This window comes from Motacilla alba, chromosome 12 (genome assembly GCF_015832195.1).
Source record: "Motacilla alba alba isolate MOTALB_02 chromosome 12, Motacilla_alba_V1.0_pri, whole genome shotgun sequence".
Lineage (NCBI taxonomy): Eukaryota > Metazoa > Chordata > Aves > Passeriformes > Motacillidae > Motacilla > Motacilla alba.
Genome location: NC_052027.1, coordinates 13,361,684 through 13,387,553, shown reverse-complemented (window position 1 = coordinate 13,387,553; position 25,870 = coordinate 13,361,684). Strand labels below are relative to the sequence as shown.

General features: G+C 36.8%; 1 protein-coding gene across 4 annotated transcripts in view; it reads left to right on the top strand.

The window, feature by feature from the left end:
* Positions 1-25,870, top strand: part of CACNA2D3 (calcium voltage-gated channel auxiliary subunit alpha2delta 3) — a 394,439-nt gene that overhangs the window by 351,271 nt on the left and 17,298 nt on the right. For 3 of the 4 annotated variants that reach the window (XM_038149689.1, XM_038149687.1, XM_038149690.1), the window contains 6 exons: positions 2,886-2,948; positions 5,480-5,550; positions 14,086-14,161; positions 17,646-17,698; positions 19,234-19,289; positions 22,627-22,738. In XM_038149689.1, the coding sequence (XP_038005617.1) occupies positions 2,886-2,948; positions 5,480-5,550; positions 14,086-14,161; positions 17,646-17,698; positions 19,234-19,289; positions 22,627-22,738 (431 nt within the window). Of the gene's footprint in view, positions 1-2,885; positions 2,949-5,479; positions 5,551-12,572; positions 12,619-14,085; positions 14,162-17,645; positions 17,699-19,233; positions 19,290-22,626; positions 22,739-25,870 lie in introns of those variants that run through there. The other variant, XR_005258491.1, reaches the window with a different exon arrangement.

Genomic DNA, 25,870 nt, shown 5'->3' with positions numbered 1-25,870 from the left:
AAAACACACTTTTGATAGGACTCAAACAAATATCACAGCTCCTCTGGTGAGTCTGTTGATTTTCACAGCTTCTCTCAATGGTAAGAAAATATCTGCTGAAAATGTACAGTAAAAATTAAAGCATTTAAAAGAAAACATGAAGACATTAATGCAAATTGAATGGCACAATAGTCAATAAATATTAATGACTATTAATAATAATAGGATGATTGCAAGTATAATTAAAAATAAAGGGAGTCAAGTGATGAGGGTGTGATACCTTTGATCCTAAAATAGAGACAACCCATTAATTAAAAATACTTTTTTTTTTCTTGAGAGTTTTGAATTTGCTCATTTATTCTTGTTTTCCTGATTCCTCACATTTAATTTGCATATTCTGTTTTCTTTCTATTTCATTTTTGGTTTCTTAACCCATGTTACATTCCATTACTGTTATTGTATACTGGAGCTGTGAAAAATACATAGAGGACTTGAACTGGATCAAAGTTTCTGTAGTTCAGATGTGTTCTCAGACCTCAGTTAACATTCTTGCTGTGTTTATTCTGGACTTCATGCCTACAGTTTTACAAGCTCAGGGACTCTCCACCTATGGAACATTCCCTTGAAATCTGAAATTCACTGAACTTGAACCTTTGGGCAAACCTGGGCATAGTTCACTTCCAATACCTGTGAAACATTGTGAATTAGAGCTCTTTCATATAGCTGTAGTCTATGGAAATGCTAATATCCCACGCATAAAACTTATATCAGAAATCTGAGATTTGCTAGTAATGAGTAAATGCATTCTGCTGCCCTTTGTCCATGCTAAAGTTAAATTACAAGCTGTTTCTTTAGCACAGTAGTAATACTGAAAGTTATTTATCTTGCTGGCAAGTGGTGAATGAATGGTTCTGAATGAATATTTTTTTCCTAGTTAATATTTCTAAAATGGATTGAAACAGAAACCCTCTTATCTTCACACTCCAAAAAAACTTATAGATTCCATCTATTGCATTATGCCTGTTTCCAATAACAGTGCTAAAAATTTCCTATCTTTTATAGTTCTGAACTGTGCTAGTGAATAACTAAATCTTAGAGATTTGAGACGTGGCCACTAATTCTTGAATTGAGCCAGTCTTTTCCCAACAGCACATAAGCCATAAACTATGAAATTAAGCCTACGCTTTTTCTTGTCCAGCATGACTTCTTTTATTTATTTTCTATTCTTTGGAGAAGTATTGTTTCTAAAGCAGTATCTTTAGATTAATCGTTCATGCATGAGGACTGCAAATACGTATCCTCAAAAGATCTCTGTGTTGACTTAGCTCCTCTCCTGGTGCAGTCAGTGGGAGGTTTCAGGTTGGCTTTGGGGAGAGCAGAGTTGTGCAGTTGGAGCCTGCTTCTGAAATTCCATCCTTCACACACCACTGGGCTTGAGGAGCTGCCTCTTCTGAGTGCATCAGCTCTGCTCAGTTCCTGGCCAGCACCATCAGCTTTTCACATTGTATTTGCCAGCTTTGGGCTTTCTAGCAGATCAAAGGTTGAAAATGAGTTGTTTCGACTTCCTTTTTGACAGGTTTTCTGTCACTGGGCTTGTCTGTAGCTTGGGTTTTCCTTTTAGAATGAATATCCTGCATTTGCATTAGGGAGTGATGTTCATTCTCAACTTTTGCCTGATTTCAACTTCAGGGTTTTTTTTAAAACCTCCACTTCAAGTTAGCATTTCTGCAAATTTCTCCTCTTTGGCCCCACAGGACAGTGCTAATATGTGGCCAGAATGAGAATCAGGCACATCTGAGCATCTCTGGAAATATCAGACTGCATTTTCACATCTTGCACAGCTACTACTGCATGGGGCTGCTTTCCTCCTTAAAACATCAGAGTGATCTTGCTGGATGTGCAGAGTGTAGCAGAAAGCATAATTTGTCATATTTCTGTACAGCCCTTTTGCTGCAGGAAAGGTTTTGAATCAAAAACAAAGCCCGGAGGATTCCTGCATTAAAAGCCATTTTGCTTATTTTTTTCCTTTTATACAAATGTCATGGAAAATTCAATAAGCAAAGATAAAAATGTTGCTGATTTAGACCAACAATAGAAATACAATAAAGATTTAACACTGAGATAGTTATTTGGCAATACTGAGGAGAATCTGAACTATATCAAGGTTTCAGAGTTTGAGTTAAACCTCATGTTTAAACTCTGAAGTGCAGTAATTAAAACTTTGCCTGTAGCAAGTGATTCTGTGAGGTTAAAATGGTGCGTGTGTGTGTGGAGGGAAGCTCTGATTTGGCTTTACCTTGTTTTATACAGTTCAGACATCTGACCTACGAAAAACTAACAGTCCTGCCTCTAAACCCAGTTCCCAATTAAAAATACAATTTGAAAAGCTTTAGGAGACCTGTGGGGCCTCTTTTACAGAAGTTTCTGGTCCCATCCCCCAATGAACAAATTAAAAAATACTACCTGGTCCCCTGTTGGTTCTGCAGGCTGACACTGTGTTTTCATTAATACATCGTTAGGGTAATGACATTGTGCTGATGTTTTTCTCCAAGTACAGGAGAAGCCATCAGGAACACTGAAGTTCTGTGCCTTTGCAAACTTCGCTATAAGGAAAACTTTTAAGAAGGGATTCTGAAACCACAAAATTTTGGTTTTTATGTTTGTTTGTAATTATATTATATCCTCCCATTCTGTACACATCTTTGTTTAGTTTTGTATGGAAAAAGCATACAAATTAAATTGGATAATATCCCATAACCAAGACTACACTCATTTTGAATTTATGTAAAACCTTATAAAACCTGAAAGTTTTACCCATTTAGAATTGACTTAGAAGTAAAGTATATAATTTACTTATTGCTGTGTGCTAAAATCAAAAATTAAAATAGTATTTTATTATTTTTCAGACAATTAACTGTTACCTGATAGATAACAATGGATTTATTTTAGTGTCTGAAGACTATCAACAGGTAAGTGTAAGATTTTTCTTGAGTCTTCTCATGTAACATATTAATCTAAAATTACTTTTTTAAAAATAGGCCACCATCTGAAAATGGTAAGGAATTAGCAACATTTAAAAATTCCTTTCACAAAGAATGTAAGCTTTTTTCTCACTGGAGCTCAGTTTCTTTCTCCCATTGGAGCAGGGTCTGTTCTTAAACTCATAAATGTTCTCTTTAAAGACCTTCTCGCTGCAGAAGTGTCTGTGTTCTGTAAGAGGCTTTTACTCCAAGGAAAAAAAATCCCTGTGGCCATTTTTGTCACATGGAAAGGGAGGGAAGGACACAGAGCTTTTACATTCAAACTTAAGATAATGAGATTTTACAGAGCTGTTGGCTGGGGAGTTTGTTTTCTGAAGGGGATTACAGTCATTGAAGGATTAAAACTAAGCACTCACAATGGAGAGGACAAGAAATATGATTATCACAGAATCATAGAATGTTTTGCTCAATCCTGCAAACCTTGTGAAGGAGCCATCACCATTCTCATTAACTTTTGCCTGAAAACTGCTGGGATGGTGCCCCAGTGATGCCAGAATTGTCTGAAGTTGAATTGTTTTTATGTGTTGGGACTGTGTATAGGGATAGCCACACTCCTGCTTAGCCCTCAGCTGAATTAAATTTGTTATGATGAGCGTGACCTAAGAAATACACTCATTGTGGAATGATCTTGATGCACTGAAAACCTGTTTGTCTATTTCCCCTTTAGTTGTAGTTGCTATTTACAGATGCCCAGCTGTGACTTGTGTCAGTGACTGGCCAGCTCTTAGCTGGCTACAGCCAGTGATGCTTAGGAAGAGATATTTCTTTTGGTAGTCACCTGATAAAAGTCATTAATATTAATATTCCTGTGAATAGTTTGGGCAACTGTTGCACCAGAAGTAGGCTGGAAATGTGTTCTGACCTGTTTTATTAGTTAAATGTATCCAAGTCAAAGAGGGGCAGCAGAGAAGTCTCTATGGGAATTTATAATAAGATTACATTAGTGTATGTCTATTTTATTTATAGTGTGTATGCAGGCTGTTGTGGATAGAGAAGGGTAGAGAAGTGGGATGATGCCTTACCAATTCCTGACCTATCTGGGGTTGCTTCAGCACTGTTTTTCTATCTATCAGCTTTCCAAACATGACCTGAACTGCTCCAAGAATCAGGTTTGTGGGGCAGAGTAATTCTTCTGAATTGCAACTAAACCCTGATGTATTAAAAAAATGATAACCTGAGTGTAGCTGCTTGGGGGAGAGCTGGCATTTACAAAGGGAGCTTTTGTGGAGAGAACTGTCATTGAAATGTCTTCATAAGACTGGTGCACAAGTTGACAAACCAGGTTTATTGCTATCTAAGGTTATATGAGGCATTTATGGTTTGGAGTTTCTTGACGTTGCCTGCCTCTCCAATCGTTAGGGTAATCTTTCTTCATCAGTCAGCCAGGGCTATTGAAGCTGGTATTTTTAGTCATGTTCCTTGTGTTTCTAGGAGACTTTACATACCCATATGTTTTGGAAAATGTTCCAAGGTTCCCCTGAGGAAAGGAAGGGAAAAAAAAGAAGGCAATACTTGCCTTTTAGGTGGAGGGAATGCCTTTTTTTAGCTAGGGCTGTAACTTCTCTGCCTGCGAACTCCCAGGTGCATACTTGAGGTCAGCTAAGTTCCTTGTAATGGAATTGGGGTTTAGTTCATACAAAACCTATGGAATCCATGCAATTTGAGAGTGTAGTGCCCTTTCCCCCTCATAAATTGTGGGATTTCTCCCTTTAAACAATGAAAAGAAATATCCAGTTCTCCTGGGAGTTGAGGCTCTAAAATAAAACAGGTCTTCCCAAGGTAGAAAAGTGCTGTACTTGCAAGATTTTCCACTGTCACATGAATGGCTGCAGATGACGGAGTCACTTCCATCTTGCTGACCAAATTTATAACAGCAATGTTTGTTTTCTCAACAGAGATTTATTTTTATTAGTCCACAAGTACTGAATAGGGACAAAATGAGTAATTCATCAAGCTGAGTGGTTTTAAGTATGAAATGACTCTGAATACAGTTAAAATTTATAGGATTGATGAAATGTACTGTTCCAGCTCCTTAAACAGGTCATACAGGAATTATAAACAATGTTTTTTTAGTGACTGTTTATGAAATCCTCTCACAACCTGTTTATATCTTTTTTGAGTAACATTTTAATCACAAGAGTTTGTGATCAGATTAGTGTGTTTTCTTTACAAGCTTTAGGTTTGGAAGGCTTTTATTTTTGATATTGGATGTTATATAATGTACCTCAATATATTATTTAAGCTCTCACATCTGCTCAGGGGTAATAATATAATCCCAACAATTTAGTCTGACTGGGAAGTCCTCTTCAGGTTTTATGTAGCAGCAGTCCTGAAAACCTGTCTCTGTAGCTGTCAGAGCCACTCTTGCCAGATCCTAGAAAATGCCAGTTTAAACTGCATCCAGTGTTGTTTTGCATTTATCTACGCTTTTGGTAATTCCTTGCATTTTCCCCTTACAGACTGGGTACTTTTTTGGGGAGGTTGAAGGGGCTGTGATGAACAAGTTACTAACAATGGGCTCTTTTAAGAGGTAAGAATTAACATTTTATCTCTTAAAAATATTAAAAAAAAAAATCAAAGTAATGTAAAAGAAAGCCAAGACTGGCAGTGTGGCTGGATTCCCATCTATACTTCTTTATCTTTTCTGTACAATCAGAGTGTAATTTGATTTCATACACATCAAATATTCAGAGTATTGGAGTCAGCCTGGAGTGAGTTTCTCATTGTTTATTGGTTTATCTGGCTACAATGCTAAAACTGCATCCTTTTCCCGCTGGGCTCAGGTGGAAAAGGGATTGGGCCATATCCACTACTGAGCAGTTTTAAACAGCTCTAAAGCAAAACATTTATGCCTCATTATCATTTTGACCTGTAAAAAGTTGGAGATTGCTTGAGCTAGACAGTGCAAAATGTCCTGCTATTGAAGGGAAAATGTGTTCTCCCAGTAATCCATCTCCATTCACATGCTAACTTACCTTTGAACGTGGTTGTGACTATCGACCTGGTCTCACTATCATGGTGACATTAAAAACTAACAGTGATTGTATGTGTTGTCCTTTTAAATAAATTATGCACTCTGAAGAATTAAGAATAAAATTTCCCTTTAACCTGTAACTCACCACTGGAGTCTTCATGGCTTTCACGAGGTCTAAGAATTGTTCATGTGGTCAAAGAGCTGTTCTGTACCCCTTTGTCCCCTTCAGCACAAGAAAACTCCTTTTACACTTTTTTTTTTTTATTTTCCTGTGCATCTCTAGTATGAATAAAAAGACATATCCCTGCTGCCATCCATTACTTAGTTACTACCTGTGAGGCTGTGTACAGAGCCTCTCTGAATCTCTCTCTGGTTTGTGGGCTTGCTTGGTAAATCAGCTCCCTTAAGCTGTGTCCGTGCATGGCAGCTCAGTCCACTCCCAGTAAATGACTGGCCTGAAATGTGAGCATCTAGCACTCATGGAATCATCCCCAGCCCTAGTTTTCCGAGGGTGGTGACTTTTTTGCATTTAGCACTACATTTTTAACATACGCTGTAGAAGGAAGTGAAGTAATACCACTGTTTATAGACTGGATTTGGCAATGAAAGGATCTGTTTGGACAAGAGATGAAGCATTTTATTTAATGCAAAGGACCAAATACAGTCAAAACCAAGGGGTAATGCTTTAACTTGTCCCAATTTGTTTAGTCCTGCCTAACAAAGCGTTTCAAACAGAGCATCTACTTAGTCATTGACAGTGGTGGGTACCACCATTGAGAAAAAAGGCATAGCTTGAGAGTTCCTTTTAAAATGCAGCGGGTGGATCTTTGGACTGGACCATTGGTTAGGATTTTGCTGGTCTTGGACTTCATTATTGGAGATAGTGAAGGCATGAGGTCAGTGTAACTGAGCTGCATACTATGGAAAAATATAAACACAAGGAGCCAATTATTCAACCATGATAAACTGACCATTGCGAATCAGTTAAAGATGGGACAGAATCAAAGTGGAGAAATTGCAAGTTAGCAACTTCCCCTACAGCAGATAGCAGCAACAAGAAAACTCCAACTAACTGTCTTTGAGCTGTGTTAGATGAGGCCTTTAAGTAAATTATTCCAACAATATGAAGAAGAAATCTTTGCTGGTTCTCACAAAAAATAGATGCATTCACAATATTTGTAAGATTATTAATTTGTCTGGGAGGTGTTTTGCTTTTACAACATTTATTAATATGAAATAAGAAGAAAACAAAAAGAATGCTTGGTGCAGTGCAAGCTCTGTCAGCAGTGCCATTTCCCTGAGAGCACAAAGTGGGCATTGCACACATTATATTGTCATTGCTGCTCTTACCATGGGAGCAAAGCAGAGAGAGAGCTCTGTCATTGCATTTCCTTCTGGTGATACCCAGAGCCATCCTTCCCTGCAATTTGCTTCTTACATGGCGTGTACAGTCCAGCAGGTGAATTTTATAACCCTGCCCTGCTGGAGCTGGTTGTGCTCCCTTTGGGGTGAGTTTAGGAGGTTCTGTGGAGCCTGATGTGCCCTGCAGAAGTTTGCTGTCAGCTCCAGTGGCCGTGGGGGTGGGAGTCCCCACTTCCTTCAGTGCAGAGATCCGAGTGGCAGTGCCAGTGTGTGCTCCCACCTCGTGATTCCTGCCAGCTCCCAGGCTCTGCACCCACAAAAGGAATGAAATAACTCTTTGTCTGCTTTCCCAACTACTGCAAATTTGGAGTGATATAGAAGTGCTTTGTAGGATTGAGATGGAAGGGCTAAACAAAAGGGGGTTGTTTGCTGCTGACTGTATTTCTTTTCAACCTGCAGCAGGATAAAATTCAATTTTTATGTTCGCTGTTTATTTTTTAAAGTGAACTTAAATACCTCCTTCCCTCCTCAATTTCTTTAAACTGAGTACTTCTTTTGAATAATGTGTGCGTATGTATGTATGTATATTTTCTTAGTTTATGGGGTTTATAATTAGGGAGAAAAACTATATCAGTGTCTGCACAGCAACGTGACATGCTCTATGATTTCATTTAGCAAAATTATGTTTATCTTATACCTTAAGTATTACACACAGTTAAATAATTTAAATATGATTTAAATGTATTATTAAATAAATTAGGATGTGCTTATGGAAAAGTATCTGCTTCGCATAACTTAGAAAAGTTTCTTTATGTTTTTCTCAGCACTTTGTTTATATAAAAACAGTGAAAAAAAATTCAACAGCTCAAACCATGAAAATCTAAAAACCAACACTAACGTCAGGGAAATTAAGGGCTATCAAAGCAATGAGATCCCTAAAGAAATAAGCGTAATAAATTTCTAAGAGAAAATGAAACATCTCATGACTTCCAAACACTTTCACCCTTTCCAGTAGGAGGAAAACTAAGCAATTCTATTTGAAAAACATGGAAGCAGCATCATTTCCTCTTACAGTTCTCTTTCCACCAGGCATCCTCTTACATAGAAGAGTCTATGCATTGGTATTTGGCATTTAGTAATTTTGGTATTTGTCAATATTGGTATTTGACCAGGTTGTCAGGATGTATGACTGAAGTGGCACACCCCTGAAATGCAGCTTTCCCAGGAGCTAAGGCTCAGTCTATCAAGTTCTTGTTGCCCTGAGAGCTTCTGTTGTTTCCTAATTTTTCTTGTGGTGCAGATCCTTCACCTGTGCTCTCCTCATGCACTAAGAGGCAGACTTTCATCTATATGTCTTGATTTGATTTTTAAGCAAAACCTAGCAAGTGGGTTTTTTCCCCAGGTTATGAGAATAAAAGAAATTCAGAACTTTGTTCTCCTCCTAGAAAGTAGTTTAGTCAATTCTTAAATCCAAATGATGAGAACAGTAACTAGCTGCTTAACAACAGGACACAGTTTTCACTGATGCAGCACAGCCTCCAAATGAAGGATATTTTTCTATTTTGGCTAGTATTTCATATTTAAGTATTTTATTAAGATATTCTTAATATTCTTAATATCTTAATATTATTTTTTGGTGCTAAATTGACACATTTAAAATTTGTGTTTATTTTCATGTGGATTTTTACAGTTACGGGTTTAGCCACCTTTTAGTTGGGCAAATAGTACATGTATGCTTTGGAGAAGATCAGCTGTAGTCTGAAGGAACATTCCAAATTGCAGTTGTTGGACTTGGCATTGGACAAATTGTCATTACCAACAAGGTTTAATTTTTATTTCAGCATATACTAAATGTGCATCTGGTACCTGCCCACTGAAACTCCCACATTGCTGTGGGGTATGTTTTCTGCTCATATTTAATTCCTGTGATTTCTAAAGTTAATGTCTTTAATCTGAGTTTTAGACATTGTTCAACTTTATGTCTCTGTAAATATTACTTTTAATGCAGTGTATTCATATGCAGAATCAGCTTATACACTTAAGGAGAAACACAGGCATGTTTGTTACATAAATGAGTTCTCCTTCCATATTCTGTAAATACAGGCTGAGTTGCAATTTTTATACATTATGTTATTCCTTGAGAACATTGGCAATTGGGAATAGCTGAGCAATAAAAGCAAAGATACATGATGACAAGTTTGTTTTGTCAAAATGCTGCAATCTAGTTTTATTCTTTCCATTGATTTCGGTGAAAGGTATTACCCTGGCAGCTTCTGGACTCCAATAATGTCAGTGCAGGTGTGAGAGCTAGCAACAGTCTGGGGTTTCCTACAGTGTCCTGCAATCTCCCCACAGGAGCCTCTCTAGACTTAGCAACTGCTTTGCTCTTCTTCACACCATTCAGCACTGTCCCTCTTTCCCTTCCTTGTGAGAATGCCAGACAGGCTGCACACCCCTAGGTCTGAGTTATGAACGTCTTTCCACCACAATCTAGCTATAGTCATCACTAATTTTCCCACAGACTACTGAATAAAGCATAGGGTCAATAATTAGGACTTCTGCATTATTGGCTTCCTTTGCTCTGCTCTTTAAAGCATTCTTTTCCTATAGACTGGATGTTTGCTTCCATGGTAAAAAACTTATTATTCCTACACATTATTTGAAACCCACCAAATCTTGAACTGCTGGCAAAACATTTGAAATTTTATGCATTGAAGACCTTTCAGCTGCTACAATTGTCGTTGGTGTCATTTTATAGGACCAAGTAGAAATCCATGGGTGTGATGAAAACCTGGCTGAAAGCAGTAGAGAATAAATCTGCCAATATATTCTGTGCTGCTGGTAGGTCTTGGAAGTTTAATTTTCTTGAACCAGACTCAGTACTCAATTGTAAGTACGTTGCAAAGTAGGAGAGTGGAATTTACTGTATCAGGAAATTGACAATAAAAGGGTTTTCAGTAAGATGTGTTTGGCTGCTGAAGTTACATAAACTGACAGTACACGTTTTGGTTGTGCTGAATAGCTGATGCTGAACACAATTGCTCTGTGGACTTCAGGTGTGGAGGTTGACAGTGTGGTGGTGGTGTCAGAAAGTCTCAGGAATGTCCTCTATGGCAAGAGCAGAGCTCCCCTGGGAGGTGCTGTGATACAGAGCATGGATTTGGGCACACAGGTGGGCTTAGGGAGTTGTGTTTCCTCACTATCATCAGCTGGACACAACATGGTCAGCTGCAAACAGTTACTGAAAGCTGAAATACTATCACTTCAGAAAGGGTGCTCTGGAAGCCTATCTTCTGCAACACTGGGTTAAGTCTTTCTGGGTGAGAAGGAAGTCTATTTTCTAAAATCTCAGAAAGACTTTAGCAGTAAAACAACACCCTGGAAATGACACCTGAGCACAGTAGCACTACAGCATCTTAGGCAACTGCTTGGACTACAAATGCTGTCCTATCTTTTATAAGGAATAGGGCTGGAAGGCTTTTTCTTCCCTATTATGTTTATAAGAATAAAACCAAAACAACTGGATTTGAAATAGTGAATGCCTTGGAACCCATATAATACCATTCCTAGTGACAGAGAATCAGGAACTGGTTCAGTATGTTGCAGTGTTCAGGTTTCAACGTGGTTTTCAGCTTCAGGCACTGATCTTTGAAGTGTGTTACAAAATTCTTATTTGTTTCCAGGTCTTTTAAGAATGTTTTGCGGTAATGCTTTCACAGATATATTTTGCACATCCTGTGCTATAATTGTTTGAATCATCTTTAGAAACTTTGAGCTAGGTGTTGAACAGCCCACTTTGAAAGTTACTGAGACAGCAATGCATTGTTTTAAACCCAAAACTCATTCCAGAATTTCGTACAGAAAACTATGTACTTTTCTAAGCATTTGCTCCTTTTGTTTGTTTTTTTTTGTTTGTTTGTTTTTTGGGTTTTCTGTGGGGTTTTTTGGGGTTTTTTCCCCTTTTTTAAACCTGGATACAATAGCTGACTTCTCATTTTTCCTGAACCAGAACATTCACACTGGAAGCATCAAATATATTTGCTCAAACTAAACTCATCTAACTAAAACCAATATCATCCACAGATGATATCAAGCCTTTCCAAGTTCTGTAGTGATCCACATGATTTGAGGTTGCTCATTGAAACGCTTTTCTTCTGCCATCACTCTAAAATTTATTAATTTTTCCCTGTTAAATGAAGAGTGTTTTAAGTACATTTATTTATTTTTTTTCTTTCCCTTAATCATAGTGCAATTTTAGATTGCTGAATAATCCCTAATATAAGACAATCTACAAAAAATATAACCGAGCATGGTGGGGTGCAGTATTAATTATATTTCCAGTTATTTGTGGGAGTACGTATTTCACTCTTTTAATACATTTTTATATTTGAGCATTTAAAGAAACTATTGGCTCTATCAGAATGCACTAATTACATAAGAAATGTAATCCAAGTTCAAATACTGAGGGGGAAAAGGCTTTTATCAATATCAAAAATTAGGTTCAAATTATAATAGATCTTTCACATGACATTATAATAGTATATATATTCTATATATAGTATAGAATAGTATAACAGTGCATATATAAATACCAGTATGTGTATATATATATATATATATATATATATATATATATATAAGTATTGTAATAGTAGTTGATTAGTTGATTAACTCTGCTTAGCAGAATAATGAAGTCCACTGGTTGACCATGAAGTTCTGCTGTGTGAAACTGAAAGTTGAGACATTGATTACACTTTTACACTTTCAAACATGGAAGAGTCACCAAAATTAATAAATACATTGAAAAAGCATTTACTATGAATACAGACAAAACAATGTATTCTGCTTCTAAGGCTAGGTATTAAATGAAGGAAGATGGGACTCTTTAATCCATATGGAAATCCATATGGAATTTCTTGATATCTTACACAGAGCACATTAACACCTCTAAATTGCCTTTTCCTATGCATTTATCTCTTGCCTCCATCACTGGGTGCTCCAGGTGCACACGCAACACCACTGTGCTTGGACCTCAAGGAATAAAATAGTGGATAAGGCTGGAAAGGCTGAGCTCTAGAAATTCCTTTCCAGGGGCTGGACCCTGACCGTGGTTAAAGGATGAAGAAGGAAGGGAGAAGCTAGGGGAAGTGGTGTATTTCTGCATGCCACAGAGGCAGCACAGCTTACACGGTGTACTGCTCTGTTTGTCTTGGCAGATCTGGGTGCGCGGATCTGGCTGTGGGCGGGATGCTGCCAAGGATGGTCAGTGTTCGACTCACACCATGTTTAGGTCTCTAGTTATGCGTTTGTCTCCCATGTGCCTCTCTCTGCCAGTCCACACAACAATGGCTTCCTAGGCATTTCTATTCTCAGCAAAAAAAGAAAAACAATGATGACCATGTGGTAAATGTTTAGTTGAAGCTGCGGCATCCAATATATTATAGATTTTGTCTGTAAGCCAGAAAGAAAATATAGACATAATAAAGAAGCTTTTAGTGATGATTGCTGTCACAAAATTAATTCAGAAAAATAAAATATGCTCTCTACCACAATGAAATACAACATGTTATTGGTACAGCTTGCAAGGGTTTCATGGCATGCAGTGCAGGATGCCTCGTGGTGATGCTGAATGCATTTCATGACCTGTTTTTGGCAGCTTCTGGGACATCCTCTCTGTAGCTGAATTTGTGTGCTTTTCTTTCCGCTCCACTTAGAAGCAAGGCACACATTACAAAACGTTTTAGTCCCATTTCATACCTCTATTAACCATCTCTGTCCAGTTGTGTTCCCTTGTCCCTCTGATGATGCACAAGTCAAATGGAAATGTTTCAAATAACAATAGTGAGTTCTATATATTTACACTTGTTGCAAATTATCAGTTAAAGATTCTTTACGTCTGCTACAGATTTTAAATGTTTTGTTTGTGTGGATGGAAAAAGTTAATTGATTGTTCTATGGACAAACAGCTTTAGAGAAATAATCACAATAATTCCATGTACTAGCTCTGAGTCGTGGATTTTAAATTTAAATCTCTGAAATGTTTCAATGATGAGTAGGATTGCAAGCATAAGTAAATTTCCCTGTTTACTATGCATCTGAGGAGGCTTCTAGCATAAGTTGATTACAGCAGGTACCTGGAATATTTTGCCTTCATGAAAAGAAGCAAAGGTAAACCCATCCTGCTTCAAGTATCTGTACTGTCAATGCACTGAAATTCCACCTCTGTCTCCTTCAGAAGCAATGCCACGTTCAAAGTAGTTGTGCACTGAGATGCTGGGACTGTAGAAGAGTCTTTCTGCTTTTACTGAAGTTTGAGTGGTCTGTTGTGAGAAGCCTCTCAAATGCATAGGTTCTTTCACCTTCTGGGGCTAAATGTGCTGATCTTAGTCCAGAACCAATTGTTTAAGCATTGTGTTGGTTGTGTATTCTCCTCCTCCCCACATTGTTTATGCCATTGCGTGTTACACTCTCTGCATATCTTCCCTGGTTCCTCCCAGTTATGCTTTTGCTTTGTTCTGTAGTCTGCTAAAATCCTTACAAAGTTTTCACAGCATTTCTTACACTTTTCCATGTAACCTGTATTTTAATGATCCCATTCCCTCTTTCCCCCCCAGCTGTTACAATTTTTTATTTTCCTGTCCACTTTGTGAGCAGAATGTTCCATATCATCATTTTGATTCCACTGTGTTTTCTTCTTTTAGTCAAGCAGTTTTCTGTTCTTCCCTATAGAATTACACTTTATGACTACCAGGCCATGTGTAGGACAAACAAAGAGAGCAGCGACAGTGCCCAAAGCTTACTGGATGTAAGTACAGCACGTCTCATGAGCATCTTTCCATGCCATCATCAAAGAAAATTGCTGCAAATATCTCAGGGCCATTGTAAGACTGTTATTTTGATTTGGAATGCTTACAGCTCTCATGTTTATCCCAGAGCATAAAAGGGGTGTTTCATTATAAACTAACCCAAAGTGTTCTGTCTTTTCGAGTTAAATCATTTTAATGCTGGGCCACCATTTCTGAGGTTCTGTCAGAAAGTTCTTTGCACTGTATGAATTTGCCTTCTTAGGAATTTGTAAATTTGGCAATAGGTTGTGTTTTGTCTGGGGGACTGGAATCACATATGCCTTTTCTCTATGTAAACATGTAATTCAAATTTAAATTTGAGATTTCTTTTTTTATACAAAAGGAATGGTACATTGACAAGGCATGCAAGTCAGTGATTTTAACAATTTCTTTTTCCTAGTATTTAAACATGTCTTTTAAATAGAATTTCGATGCATTTAAACCTTTGTGTTGCATTTTGAGTACAAACCCTGTCACTCTGCTAGGCTTGATTAGAGACAACCTGGGTCTTGCCAAGGCAACACTTCCTTATTGCCAAACCCTCTATCAGGGTAGTAATCCCAAGGACACTTTGTGACCATGCATCCCTTTTACTGATTGCTGTAATAATCTGTGAGAACTGATCAGGTGTTAGAAAGAGGTTTTGCATATTAAAAAGGAGTGATTTTCGCAAGTAGATGTCCTTAGTAGCATGAAATAATTCTTCTGTAAAGGGAACAGCAGCAAAACACTGGCAATTTTGCCAGTCTGGAAAAGTTGCCTGTATTTATTTTTACATGCATATCTAACTAGAAAAATATAGATCTAACTATATAAAAAAACCACTTTATAATTTTGTACATTTGGAGATGTTTTCATTTACATATTTACATGATTCTGTTTCTCATATGCCTGGACTTACAGCATTTATCAGTTTTTTATCCACTAAAGTCTGAACCTGAAAAAAAGACCATCTTCCCATCATAAATACTAGACTGCAATGAGACCTAAACTATTAGTGAAATAGAACAGGCTGCTGTGAAACACATTTTCATGAAATATCTTAAAATATATTACAACTCTTATAACTCCTAACAAAAACCTTCTATCCAAAGACTTGGGACTTCAGTTCAGTTTGCCTAAGCGCTCAGCATGTAGAGCTTATTATCACTTAAAAAGTGGGGTCTCATCCAAAGTTATATTTTTTTTATTATTCCAAATTTTGTCCAGGATACCCAGGAAAAAAACCCTGCATCTGGTATGGGATACACTGAGACATGTCAAGGTTAATTTTTATTTAAAGATAGTCAAGTTCCTTAAACCTCAAGAGAGTTTTGGTGATCCTCAGTATGAAAGATGAACAGAGTTTTAGGTTATTATTTTCATGTTGATTCAGTCGCTTCTATCAACCATGATTATTGAGAAAGTATAAAGAGAATTGCAATAAAGACACGTAGGGCTGATCGCTCATTTTTCTTGGTTTTTGCCCAGTTTTTTGCATATCAGGTTATTAGGCAATATCCATTTAAATTTCTGCTTAAGCAAAAGGTTTGCTCACACATTTTTATCCTTTTTGTTGAGAATTATGGTTTTATAAATAGAGGAATAGAGACAGGGACAAGATGGAAACTCCCTAAAAAGTTCCTATTTTAAACAGCATGGAGAAGAGGCATCAGCAACTCTATCCCCGCCTTTTAGACTGTGGGAGTGAGGTGATAAATTAGGGATGGACTAGACTTACAGATCACATGATCCATTTCTTTATCAGAATAGTATTGCTTCTTAACAGCTCTCCAGATACTTTGTTATTTAGCACTTCTTTTGTTTTAATTGCTCGAGGACCTCCTATGATTCTCCATAGAATCGCTTTGTTGCAAATGTAGCAGTGCCATGGAACCACAGAAAAAAATTATCTTAGCTCTCAATGGTGGTTTAAATATATAGAGAGAATAAAATCTCTGCAGTTTTTGTTGCAGTTTTTAAAGGAACTGTCTGTGAGTGGAAAAGGCTCTCGAGTAAAATCACATTTCATGAGAATGCATTTATATCAATGTAATTGCATGTTTTTTCCACTGGAATTTCAAAACAAAATATTTTTTCATTTTTTGTAGACATCAATTAATTTTTTCAGATACACTGGGGTTTTAAATTTTAATTAATTTCTAGTATTAAAATAGTTACTAAACCACATGGTATATTTAACACTAAATAAGTATTCTTAGTAAGTAATAATTAATACATTGTTTTACAGGAAATTTGGCATTATGAAAACAAAAGTATACAGCAAATTTAATTTCTTGGGCATGGAATTTCAGGGGTTTTGATTTGGAATGAAAATAAATAAGATGACCTACAGGGCTGACATTTTCTTTTCTTCCATCTCCAGGAAAGTCTTGTAGTTCTTTATCTTCTCCTTTTCCTCCAATTATCTTTATAAGACAGGGCTTCACAGGTGAAAATCTTTCCTGTCTCAGACATTTTGCATTCTGCTGGGTTGGGATCTCAGCCTTCTGTGGCACTGACTGAGTCCTTTGAGTTCCTCAGCCCTGCACAGAAACTGTCTCTGTGTCCCCTCAAATTTTAACAAATCTGTTATTTGTTAAAATAACAAATTTTAGTTGTCCTGTTACTGCTCTGCCAAACAGCACTGCTTCAGTGAGTGCTGGTTTGTGGTGGTTAGGCATGATTTTAGATATCTGAGGAGTTCTGTCATCATGATTTCTATTTGTTAAAATACTCTGTTTGCATCTAACAGAGTCGGCAGAATTTTATGCAACTAGGACATTCCAACAAAGATGAGGGAGACAAGGAGAAATTCCAAATTTCTGGAAGCTGACTTTTCTGCTTGGCTTTTTTCATGAAGGATTAATCCTATTAATAGTCTTTTCAAAAATGAAATATTCAGAATGTATTAGAAGTACTGTCAACAGAGGATTTTCAAAGGATTTGCTGTATTTGTTATGATCCAGAAAAACAGAGGGAGGAGGGAAAAAACTTCTTAAAGTGCTTACAACTGGGCTGTCAAATGACACAGATAAACATTTAGGTAAATTCAGACTTTTCTGAGCCTAATGAGGCTGAGGTAATGAATAGGGATTTGCATTATAGAGAGGCAAGCCTGTGAATTGCAGCCCAAGAAAAGCTCATTTTATCTACCCGAGCTGTTCCTCCAGCAATAGCCTGGGAAATAGGAACCCCTAGAGGTTAAAGATTTAAGAATCATTTGCAAAAACTTTCCTTTTCCCACTGACAATCTGTGTATATGACTAAGTATGATAAAAAGGAAGATTCATTACTTATGCATTTTAATAATCAGTATAATAATATTTCTTGATCCTTAAAAAGGGGGGGTTTATGCTCCATATGCAGTTGAATATCCAAAGGATGGTTTTTACATGAAGAATTCAGTTAAGATATAAATGCTGCATGTTTTGACTTTTTATTAAATGAGTTTCTTTTCTCCAGCCTTATAATGCCTTCTTTGCTGCAGTAAAGTGGATTATGACTGAACTTGTCTTGTAAGTAGATTTCATCAAGAATGTAACAAATATTTCTATGAATTACTAAATATGTGTACTTTTGAATATTAATATTTGTACCTTTTGCATTTTACATGCATCGTGCTGCTTTTCTTGGATGAATTTAAATATATTAATATTTGTCAATTTTTTTTGCAATTTCGCATTTTTGAAATCGGAGAGAATTTTGGCTGTATTACTGCACTTTCACTTTTGTCACACTCACAGTCTTCACTTATATCTGCATGTCTTTGTTTAGCACATCACAATACACAACCCAAATTTATTTCTGTGGTTACTGTTAAATTTTAGATACATGTCTGGCTGTTTGTGATGCTGCTTGGGTGGGCTGCTATCAGAAGAGAAACTTGTTACCCTGACTCACTGTATGGTTTGTCACTTCATAAAATTCTGTAAGAAGGACCCATTACAGTGCCAGATAAGGTGTACTTGGATGTTGCTGAATTTTTCTATCTCCATTAATTCTTCTAACATTCCAAGTTAATTCATAATGATCATTATCTTTAAGAGAAGGTGCCTAAGAAATAGCAATATCACATGGAGAAGAGGAAGCCTTAAAATGTGTTGTGTTATTAAGCTATATGATTTGTTATTCTTCTTATCTGAAAGCAGAGCTGCAGATATGAGTGAATTTTATCTTTACTGACATAGAACTGATTTTTTTCTTGTAGTCATTTTGTTTAATTGTAAATTGTATGAGATTTTTTCAAAGTTTAGAATAATAGTTGAGGATAATTAAATTAATGGCTGCTGCCAGAGGGCAGAGATTGATCTGAAATGCAGCTTTCTAAGTGAATAAAAGGAAAAGAAATTGTGTTAAAATGAGACTGATGCTACATTTCACAGCTTTGAAAATGTTAAGAAACCTTCTAAGTTTATAAGTATTGTAGATTCATGGGCATATGATGAACTGGATGTTGGTTTCACATTCTTTATTCTTACAACAACTGATTGGCTGACACTCTTCAGTCTGTTCTTCCAAGTAAATCATGGTGTATTTTAGTGTTCTTTGCAATTTAGTTAGGGTTGATTAGACAGTGGTTAATCTCTTCTGCTCTTCAAAATAAAACAGCTTTATTATTTCAAATTGAGAATTAATAAAATAAACTATTTTGTGTGTGCTCCTGTGTGATAGCCAGTTATAATCCCATGGCATTTTACTAAAGTCAAAATACCCACATGATGAAGAAATAATGGTCAACAGCAAAAGTAGCATGTGCTGCCATGCTTAGAGACTTTTAATGGACACTCCAAATAAAATCAATATTTTAATATAAAAATCTATGATTTAGTGATGGGGTTAATTTCAGAATAAATTTCAGAAGTAAAACAAAAAACCCAGTAAAAATATGAGAATAGCAGCAGGTGCTAATCCCAGAGTTATGCCAGTAACTTGAATTTCAGTTCTGTGTTAGCTTTTATTTAAAATAGGATTAACGTTATCAAGCTACTGCCAGTTTAGTATTTTGAAAACATTCTGTGGGGTAATGTGAAAACTCTAATAATTTCTCCAGGTTCCTTGTGGAATTTAATCTATGCAGTTGGTGGCACTCTGATCTAACAGCTAAAGGTAAGTGTGATTTTTTTTTTTTCTGTCATAATGGCAGAAATGTCTAGACTAATTTGGACTTTTGAAATCCAGATGTGTGTACACTGTTTTAGATTAAATAATAAACATCTGATAATAGTTTTCCTCCCATACCAGCATTCTCTTCTTTGTTAATGTTTCCTAAAACACAAGAGAATTAAGATCTTCTGTGAATAACCAATAAGTGCTTGTGTGCACTCCAGGAACACAGTACACTACTGTAACAGAAAAGTTAAAATAGTAGATAATGATTAAATATGTTTTTTAAAAACATTTCTCTTCATTCCAAAACAATCTTTATGAATTAAGCAATTACTCTGTGTTAGTTATACAAGTTTTTGGGGTTTTTTTTCTCCTGGAGCTGCCATAAAATGTAGTGGAGTTATTGTGCTGGAAAATGCCATGTGAAAAGTGTTCAGAACTATGGCCATCTCTGTTATTTCATATAAAACTAATTTTTAAAGCTTAAGATAGTAAATTTTATGCTAAAAAGGACTGATCTTTATTTTGCATTATCTTTCCATTCAAAATAGACATTTAAAAGTATTAAAATTCAGTTTATTCAAAATAATTTTTTTAAATGCAGAAGTTTCATTTGAAATAACAGAAATTTTTAATAGTTTCACTAAGAATGGGAAGTTTTCAGTGTAAGCTGTCTTTCTGTATTTTAACAGACTTTTTATGGCATTTTTAGAAGTGTTGCTCAAAAGTAAAGGGCCACTTTACAAGAGCAGTGCTCTTCAAGTGACAATTTAATAGGCAAATTGTGCTGTGTGTCATTGACTGGTGTAAGAATTTAAACTGAATTCTTCAGCTTCATATTTGCATATTTCTTAGCAAAGCAGGGGATAAAATTGCTGCTTTAGGCTTCATTTAATATTTGCATTGCCTGGATACTAGGCTGTCTCTATGCCAAAATAATATCCTGTCTGAAGCTAAAATATCAGTCAGGCCCCTAAAACCAAGACCAACTGTTCAGTGATTTCCCTAAGCATGAAGAGAGCCATCCCTAAGACGCAGGCTGTGCAGGACAGCCAGGTTTGCTGTGCTAGACCCAGAAAATGCAAAACTGCTCCTAGAGGAATGGCAGCTGTGCCTGTCCTAGTCCTTGGTGCTTGCAGAGCAGCCAAAGCAGCTAGTGTAGGAAATAATTTTTTATTTTCAAGTGTACTTCACAAATATGCCTTAATATATCCTGACATGAAACATCCAGTGGATGCTAGAGAAAAATATCTTTCAAACACAACATCCCTCTTCAGCTCATGAAAATGAATGTCTGATTTGTATTTTGAGAGTGCACTCACTACTTTTGAGAAGAGGCAATAATAACTTGCAAACTTCCTTTTACTTAAAACAAAACTATCAGTGCAGCACTTTGATGGACCAATATTATTGAGAAATTTCCATTCATGGTTTAGTTCACAGTGAAGTTTTAATTTCACAAGTCACTTGCTCCACTTCTTTGGTGAGTTAATAGTATTGGAAATAGCCCCTCAAGATGCTCACTGGAATCTCAGTACTAATCTCTGGTTAGCTAGCAAGGGATGATTGCTTGGAAGCAGCATATTTTAGGAAGAAAAAGCAGAAGATATATCACAAGAGAGCAGGAGAGAAAGGCACATGCTTAGGTATTGTCTTCTGTAAATGCTATGTTACCACTAAGAGTTGTCATTTTCATGACTGCACTTCATGAAATTAAAATTAATAAACTTGTACGTTTATTTTTTACTTAACAACATTTACCAAAGCTTAGGGAAAAAAAAAATCAGTTCCTCGAGTGGAGAAATTGCTTCCCACTCAAATTGTGACCTTAATAGAATATTGTGAAGATGCTGAAGGGTCCACACACACCTGCCCCTTTGCCAAACCCTGCTATGGAAAATAGTTCTGCACAAGATCTTGTAATTGCAATCACATTTGTAAATGAGAGAGAAGAACCCCTAAACCTTGGACAACCCCATCATCTTCTGGCCTCTAGTGAGGTGCAGGAAGTGTGAGACCAATGAATCTTTTCAGCCTCTTTGTTACACAAGCCATATGTTGATACAAGTGAGAGTAGACTCAAAACACAGGTGATAAACTCCAGTCATTCTTGGCAACAGATAAGGAGAACAGAAGAGAAAGGGAAGAGGTGCAGTAGAGCTAGTAAGACAATTTTCTAAAAAATACTGAACTATTAAAAATCTTACAACCATAGTGAAAACATCAGAAATAACAAAGCTTTTGTGACCAGCTTTAGTACCTCCTTTGAGATCTGTGCATTTGGTGAAAAAATTTTCGGGTTTTTATCATATACAAGTGTGAACAGTTCAGAAATGCCTGCCCTGGTGTGATTGGAAATGCAGATGTGGTGGCTTCTCTGGCACTGCTCAGTGGATCCACCACTCACTCTGAAACAGATCATCTCCAGGGAAGGTCTGTCAAGCCCAAGAGCCTGTTCTGTGTAATCTATTTTTGTCATACCTCATCTTGTTTTCCCACTTAGCAATTAGTTTAAGATAGGGCTAACATTTGTGCTGATGTGCAAAGTGTATCTCTGTGTTAAGGAACAATGAAGGGGTGGGGAGGAAAAAGAAAGGGAATGAGGGAGAAACATTGTGTGACAGAAACTTCAGTGTGAGAGCCAGAAGAGCAGCTGTCCTGTAGTTTGACCTTGAACCAGCCCCACTGCTTCCTGGAAACTCAGCTTCTCAATCTTTAGGATGGAAATAGTGACACTTTTTCCTTGCATTGCAAAGACTTCAGATTAAAGGTGCTATGGAGTCTTAATTATTGCTATTTTGGGAAGCAGATAACAAGCATTGCTGCTGGGTAAAGTGACTCTTCTGCCTCTCCCACCCACAGAGTTATTTTAACTGATGAAACCCTACAAAGATTCCCAAGCTGTAATATGAAATAGATGTTTTGGCTTCAGTAAAATATACCACAATTTACATACCAAATAAGTGTAAACTCCCATGAAAAAAGGTTAGTGATGCACAGCACCACGGAGATAAAAGTGACAGTAAATCCATCTTGGACCTACACAGAAAGAACAAAAACTCATGCATAAATGTAAAGTAGGTTGGCAATGGCTAAACCATTAATAACTACTTTAACAGTAATGTCTTGCAAAATTACATTCCATGGATAAACTTTTTTTTACATTTAATTGAAAAAATAGTGTTATGCACTGCCTAGGAAATCTCACAGGGTGGCAGAAGCTGAGTAACATTTCCGTTCTCTGCGAGCTCTGCAACACAGCATCTCATGTTGTTCACAATTTTGTGTGCTGTTCTTCTCATGTTAACATCAAGATGTTTTTTTCCTGTGCCTATAGCGCAGAGGTTGAAACAAACCCTGGAGCCCTGTGACACAGAGTATCCAGCCTTTGTTTCCGAGCGCACTATAAAGGAGACCACGGGGAATATTGCTTGCGATGACTGTTTCAAGTAAGCCCTTTCAAATTTTTTTTTTAATACAACTGTTTGTGACAAAGCAATAAAACTGAATTATTCAAGGCTGTGTTGAAGAATGTACGAGTCTGTTGTGTTTTATCCTGTGTACTGACCTCTGTCGAGGTGTCATTTCTCCTCTTACAGGGGTCACTTAAAACTTTAATGCTGTTAAATTAAAGCCGTGCCTGTTACTTTCTACCAAAAAAATAATGTCAGAGTGGTAGACGTTTATGTTAATTTCAAATAGTGAATGTTGTAATTCTTTTCCTAAAAGCAGGCAGCATTCTAAGGGCATAGGCTGTAAAGTGCTGTTCAGTCTCCTGTCCAGGAGTGAAACCCTGCTGGATAGGTTAGGAATTCCCTTGTGGTACAGTGAGATCTGGTTGTTTTACTGGAATGCCAAACAGAGTTTCCTTCTTAGAACTGTTAGTCTGAAAGAGTGGGAGACAATGAAATCTATTCTCCAAACTTTCAATGCTGGGAAGCTGAGTTAATAATAACAAATCTCACATGACAGTGCTGTAATGTCACTTCTACCAGTGCTCCTGTAAACTTGTCCCTTATAGAGCTAAAAGAGGAAGAAGATTTCAGTCTAGCTTTCCTCTTTCACACTGAAAATGTATTTTCTCTGCATTTGGTGCCCATGTACTGTGACATTTTGACTGTAGTACTGGTACATTTTAATTGTGAAATTGCATAGATATTGCTCATGCAAATTTCTGTACTTGGATAAGTCTCTTAATTGGATTTCCTTTATGCTGAGGGGTTGTCATTGCCAGGGAGATTAGTATTTACAGCAATAATTTGTCTATCAATATAAATGTCAGGAAGAATTTATAAGTTAAACAAAAATTGTTACAGCTCTTCCTTTCCAGGCTAAATCAATATGCAATTAGCAAATAAAGGTGAAAACTTCACTTTGAAGTCAATGTGTGCTTCTGGACTTACTCCTAAATTTTCTCCTTGATACTTTCATTACTTTAAAACAGGAAACAGGAGTAAGTACACTGCAGATAAATTTTAAGTGCTAATATTCACTTTTCATTTGCTACAGAACAACTTTTAAGTAGAAGGAAATTGTTAATGTCTAGTATGAATAATTGGTTTTATATGGCTTTGTGGAATAGAAGTATGAGAGTGCTTTGTAAATTGATGCTCTGGAACCCTTTAAGTGCAACAATGGGTCCCACTGCCTGAAAAGAACAAACTCAACGAAATCAAGCTATGATTTTTCCACTTGACATATCGAATACAATGAAGGTTACACTGCTGTGAGTGCTTTGTGCCAGCATTGTAGAATTTAAGCAGCCTTATTTTGTGATAATTTACCAGAAGGTTACTGAGAAGTTGTGCAGCAAATTATCATGCAGTCCTGGAGGTGTTCCAGGCCAGGTTGGTGGGGTTTTCAGCACTCTGGTCTAGTGGAAGATGTCCCTGCCATGGCAGGGGGGCTGGAACCAGATGGTTTTTAAGGTCCCTTCAAACCCTAACTATTGTATGATTCTGTTTAAATATTGCAAACAGACATGATTCCATGCAAAGAAGATTAATTTAACAGGACTAGGTTTTCTCAGAGGAATGCAGATTTTCGTCTGTGTCCCTAGGTAACTTCAGGTCAAAGAAAATAAGTTTCAAAAATAATACAATTCTGCAATACTTGGAACGCACCAAGCTGGAAACTGAGTTTAGTGAAAATTATAGTATTTCAAAAATAATGCGCTAAGATCTTTTTCATAGAAAAACATTTTGTGTTCCACAGTGGAAAGAAAAAATAAAAGAAAACCCTGAAAGTTGCAAACTGATCTCAAGGCACCCATTATTTTTCTCCACAAGCAATGGCAAAACCTAAAGAAATAATCCAGAAGAACTATTAGATTCTCATGGGAAAGTTGTTCGTTATACCGTTTACCCACTGTCATTAACAATCTACAAATTGCATCTAAGATTGCAGACTGCATTGGATTCCAAATATTTTTGTTATAACCCAGGACACTTTCCCGCAGAACAGCTAAGGAATTTGACCCAAAGTCCTTTGTAGACCTACATCTTCTGACCCAGTTTTCTGTTTCATAGCCTCACTACCAATAAATATTTTTACAAGCAAGTGTATTGCTTAATATGTGTAATTTAAAAATGATGAGCTCAATCAGTCAGAATTCAGATCCAACCTTAAAGCAGTAAGTCTGGAGCTGACACTGCTGGTGCTAACCTGTGCAGCATCACTTTGAGCCAGTGGGATTATTTTCTGTGTCCTCCTTGGATCACATTATAGGTTGATCTGAAACACATAATTGCAAATATTTATTGCAAATAGAAGAAGATAATAGTAAATATTTACCTGATTATGCACCCTGTGGAATACTGAAAAACTACTTGAAAGTCAGCAAGTGAAGAGGTATTGTGAAGAGGTTTTCAGACAAAAGTTAAGCAAATACTCTGCTTCAAGCAAGTTTGTGTCAAAAGATACCCCCATCCCTGGCTTTTGTTCCTGCAGTGCCAGGCACTACTATAGAGCCCTTGTCTGAAAAAGGAGACTAAAAACAGTCTCTTAGTAGAAGTAAAAATGATGACTGATGTTAATTGAAACCATATAATGTTACTCAGATAAGACATTTTGGGGCACAAATACTGTGTTTTTGCTAACAAAGTCACAGTCATAGCCAGCAAGGTCACAGGGTGAAGGGCAGAGGCTTAGTTTTATTCTGTTGTGGTTGTGTTGTTACTGATCTTGTACAAATACTCTGCCCATGCACAGAGAGACAGTTACCAACTGCAGTAATGAAAATTCATAAACATTTCCAATCATAAATTTAATGATGGGTACTTGGATTTAAGTTGAAATATGCTAAAATAAATCACACAGTAGAAAGGACTACCTGCTAATTACTTTTTTAACAGCTGCCTCATATTTACAGCCATCTCTAGGAACTCATTCAATGGAAGGACACCTATACACTTAAGCAGGCTTTGAGTCAGGCAATAAATATAGACAGACATATAAAATGCACTCCCTATATGTAAACTTATCTCTTACAAGCAAACTACTTTAGGATAAATTGCAACGTTTAAAAATGATTTTCAAAAATACAGGTTTTATTAAGAAAGCAGGAGCCTAAAAGAAAATAA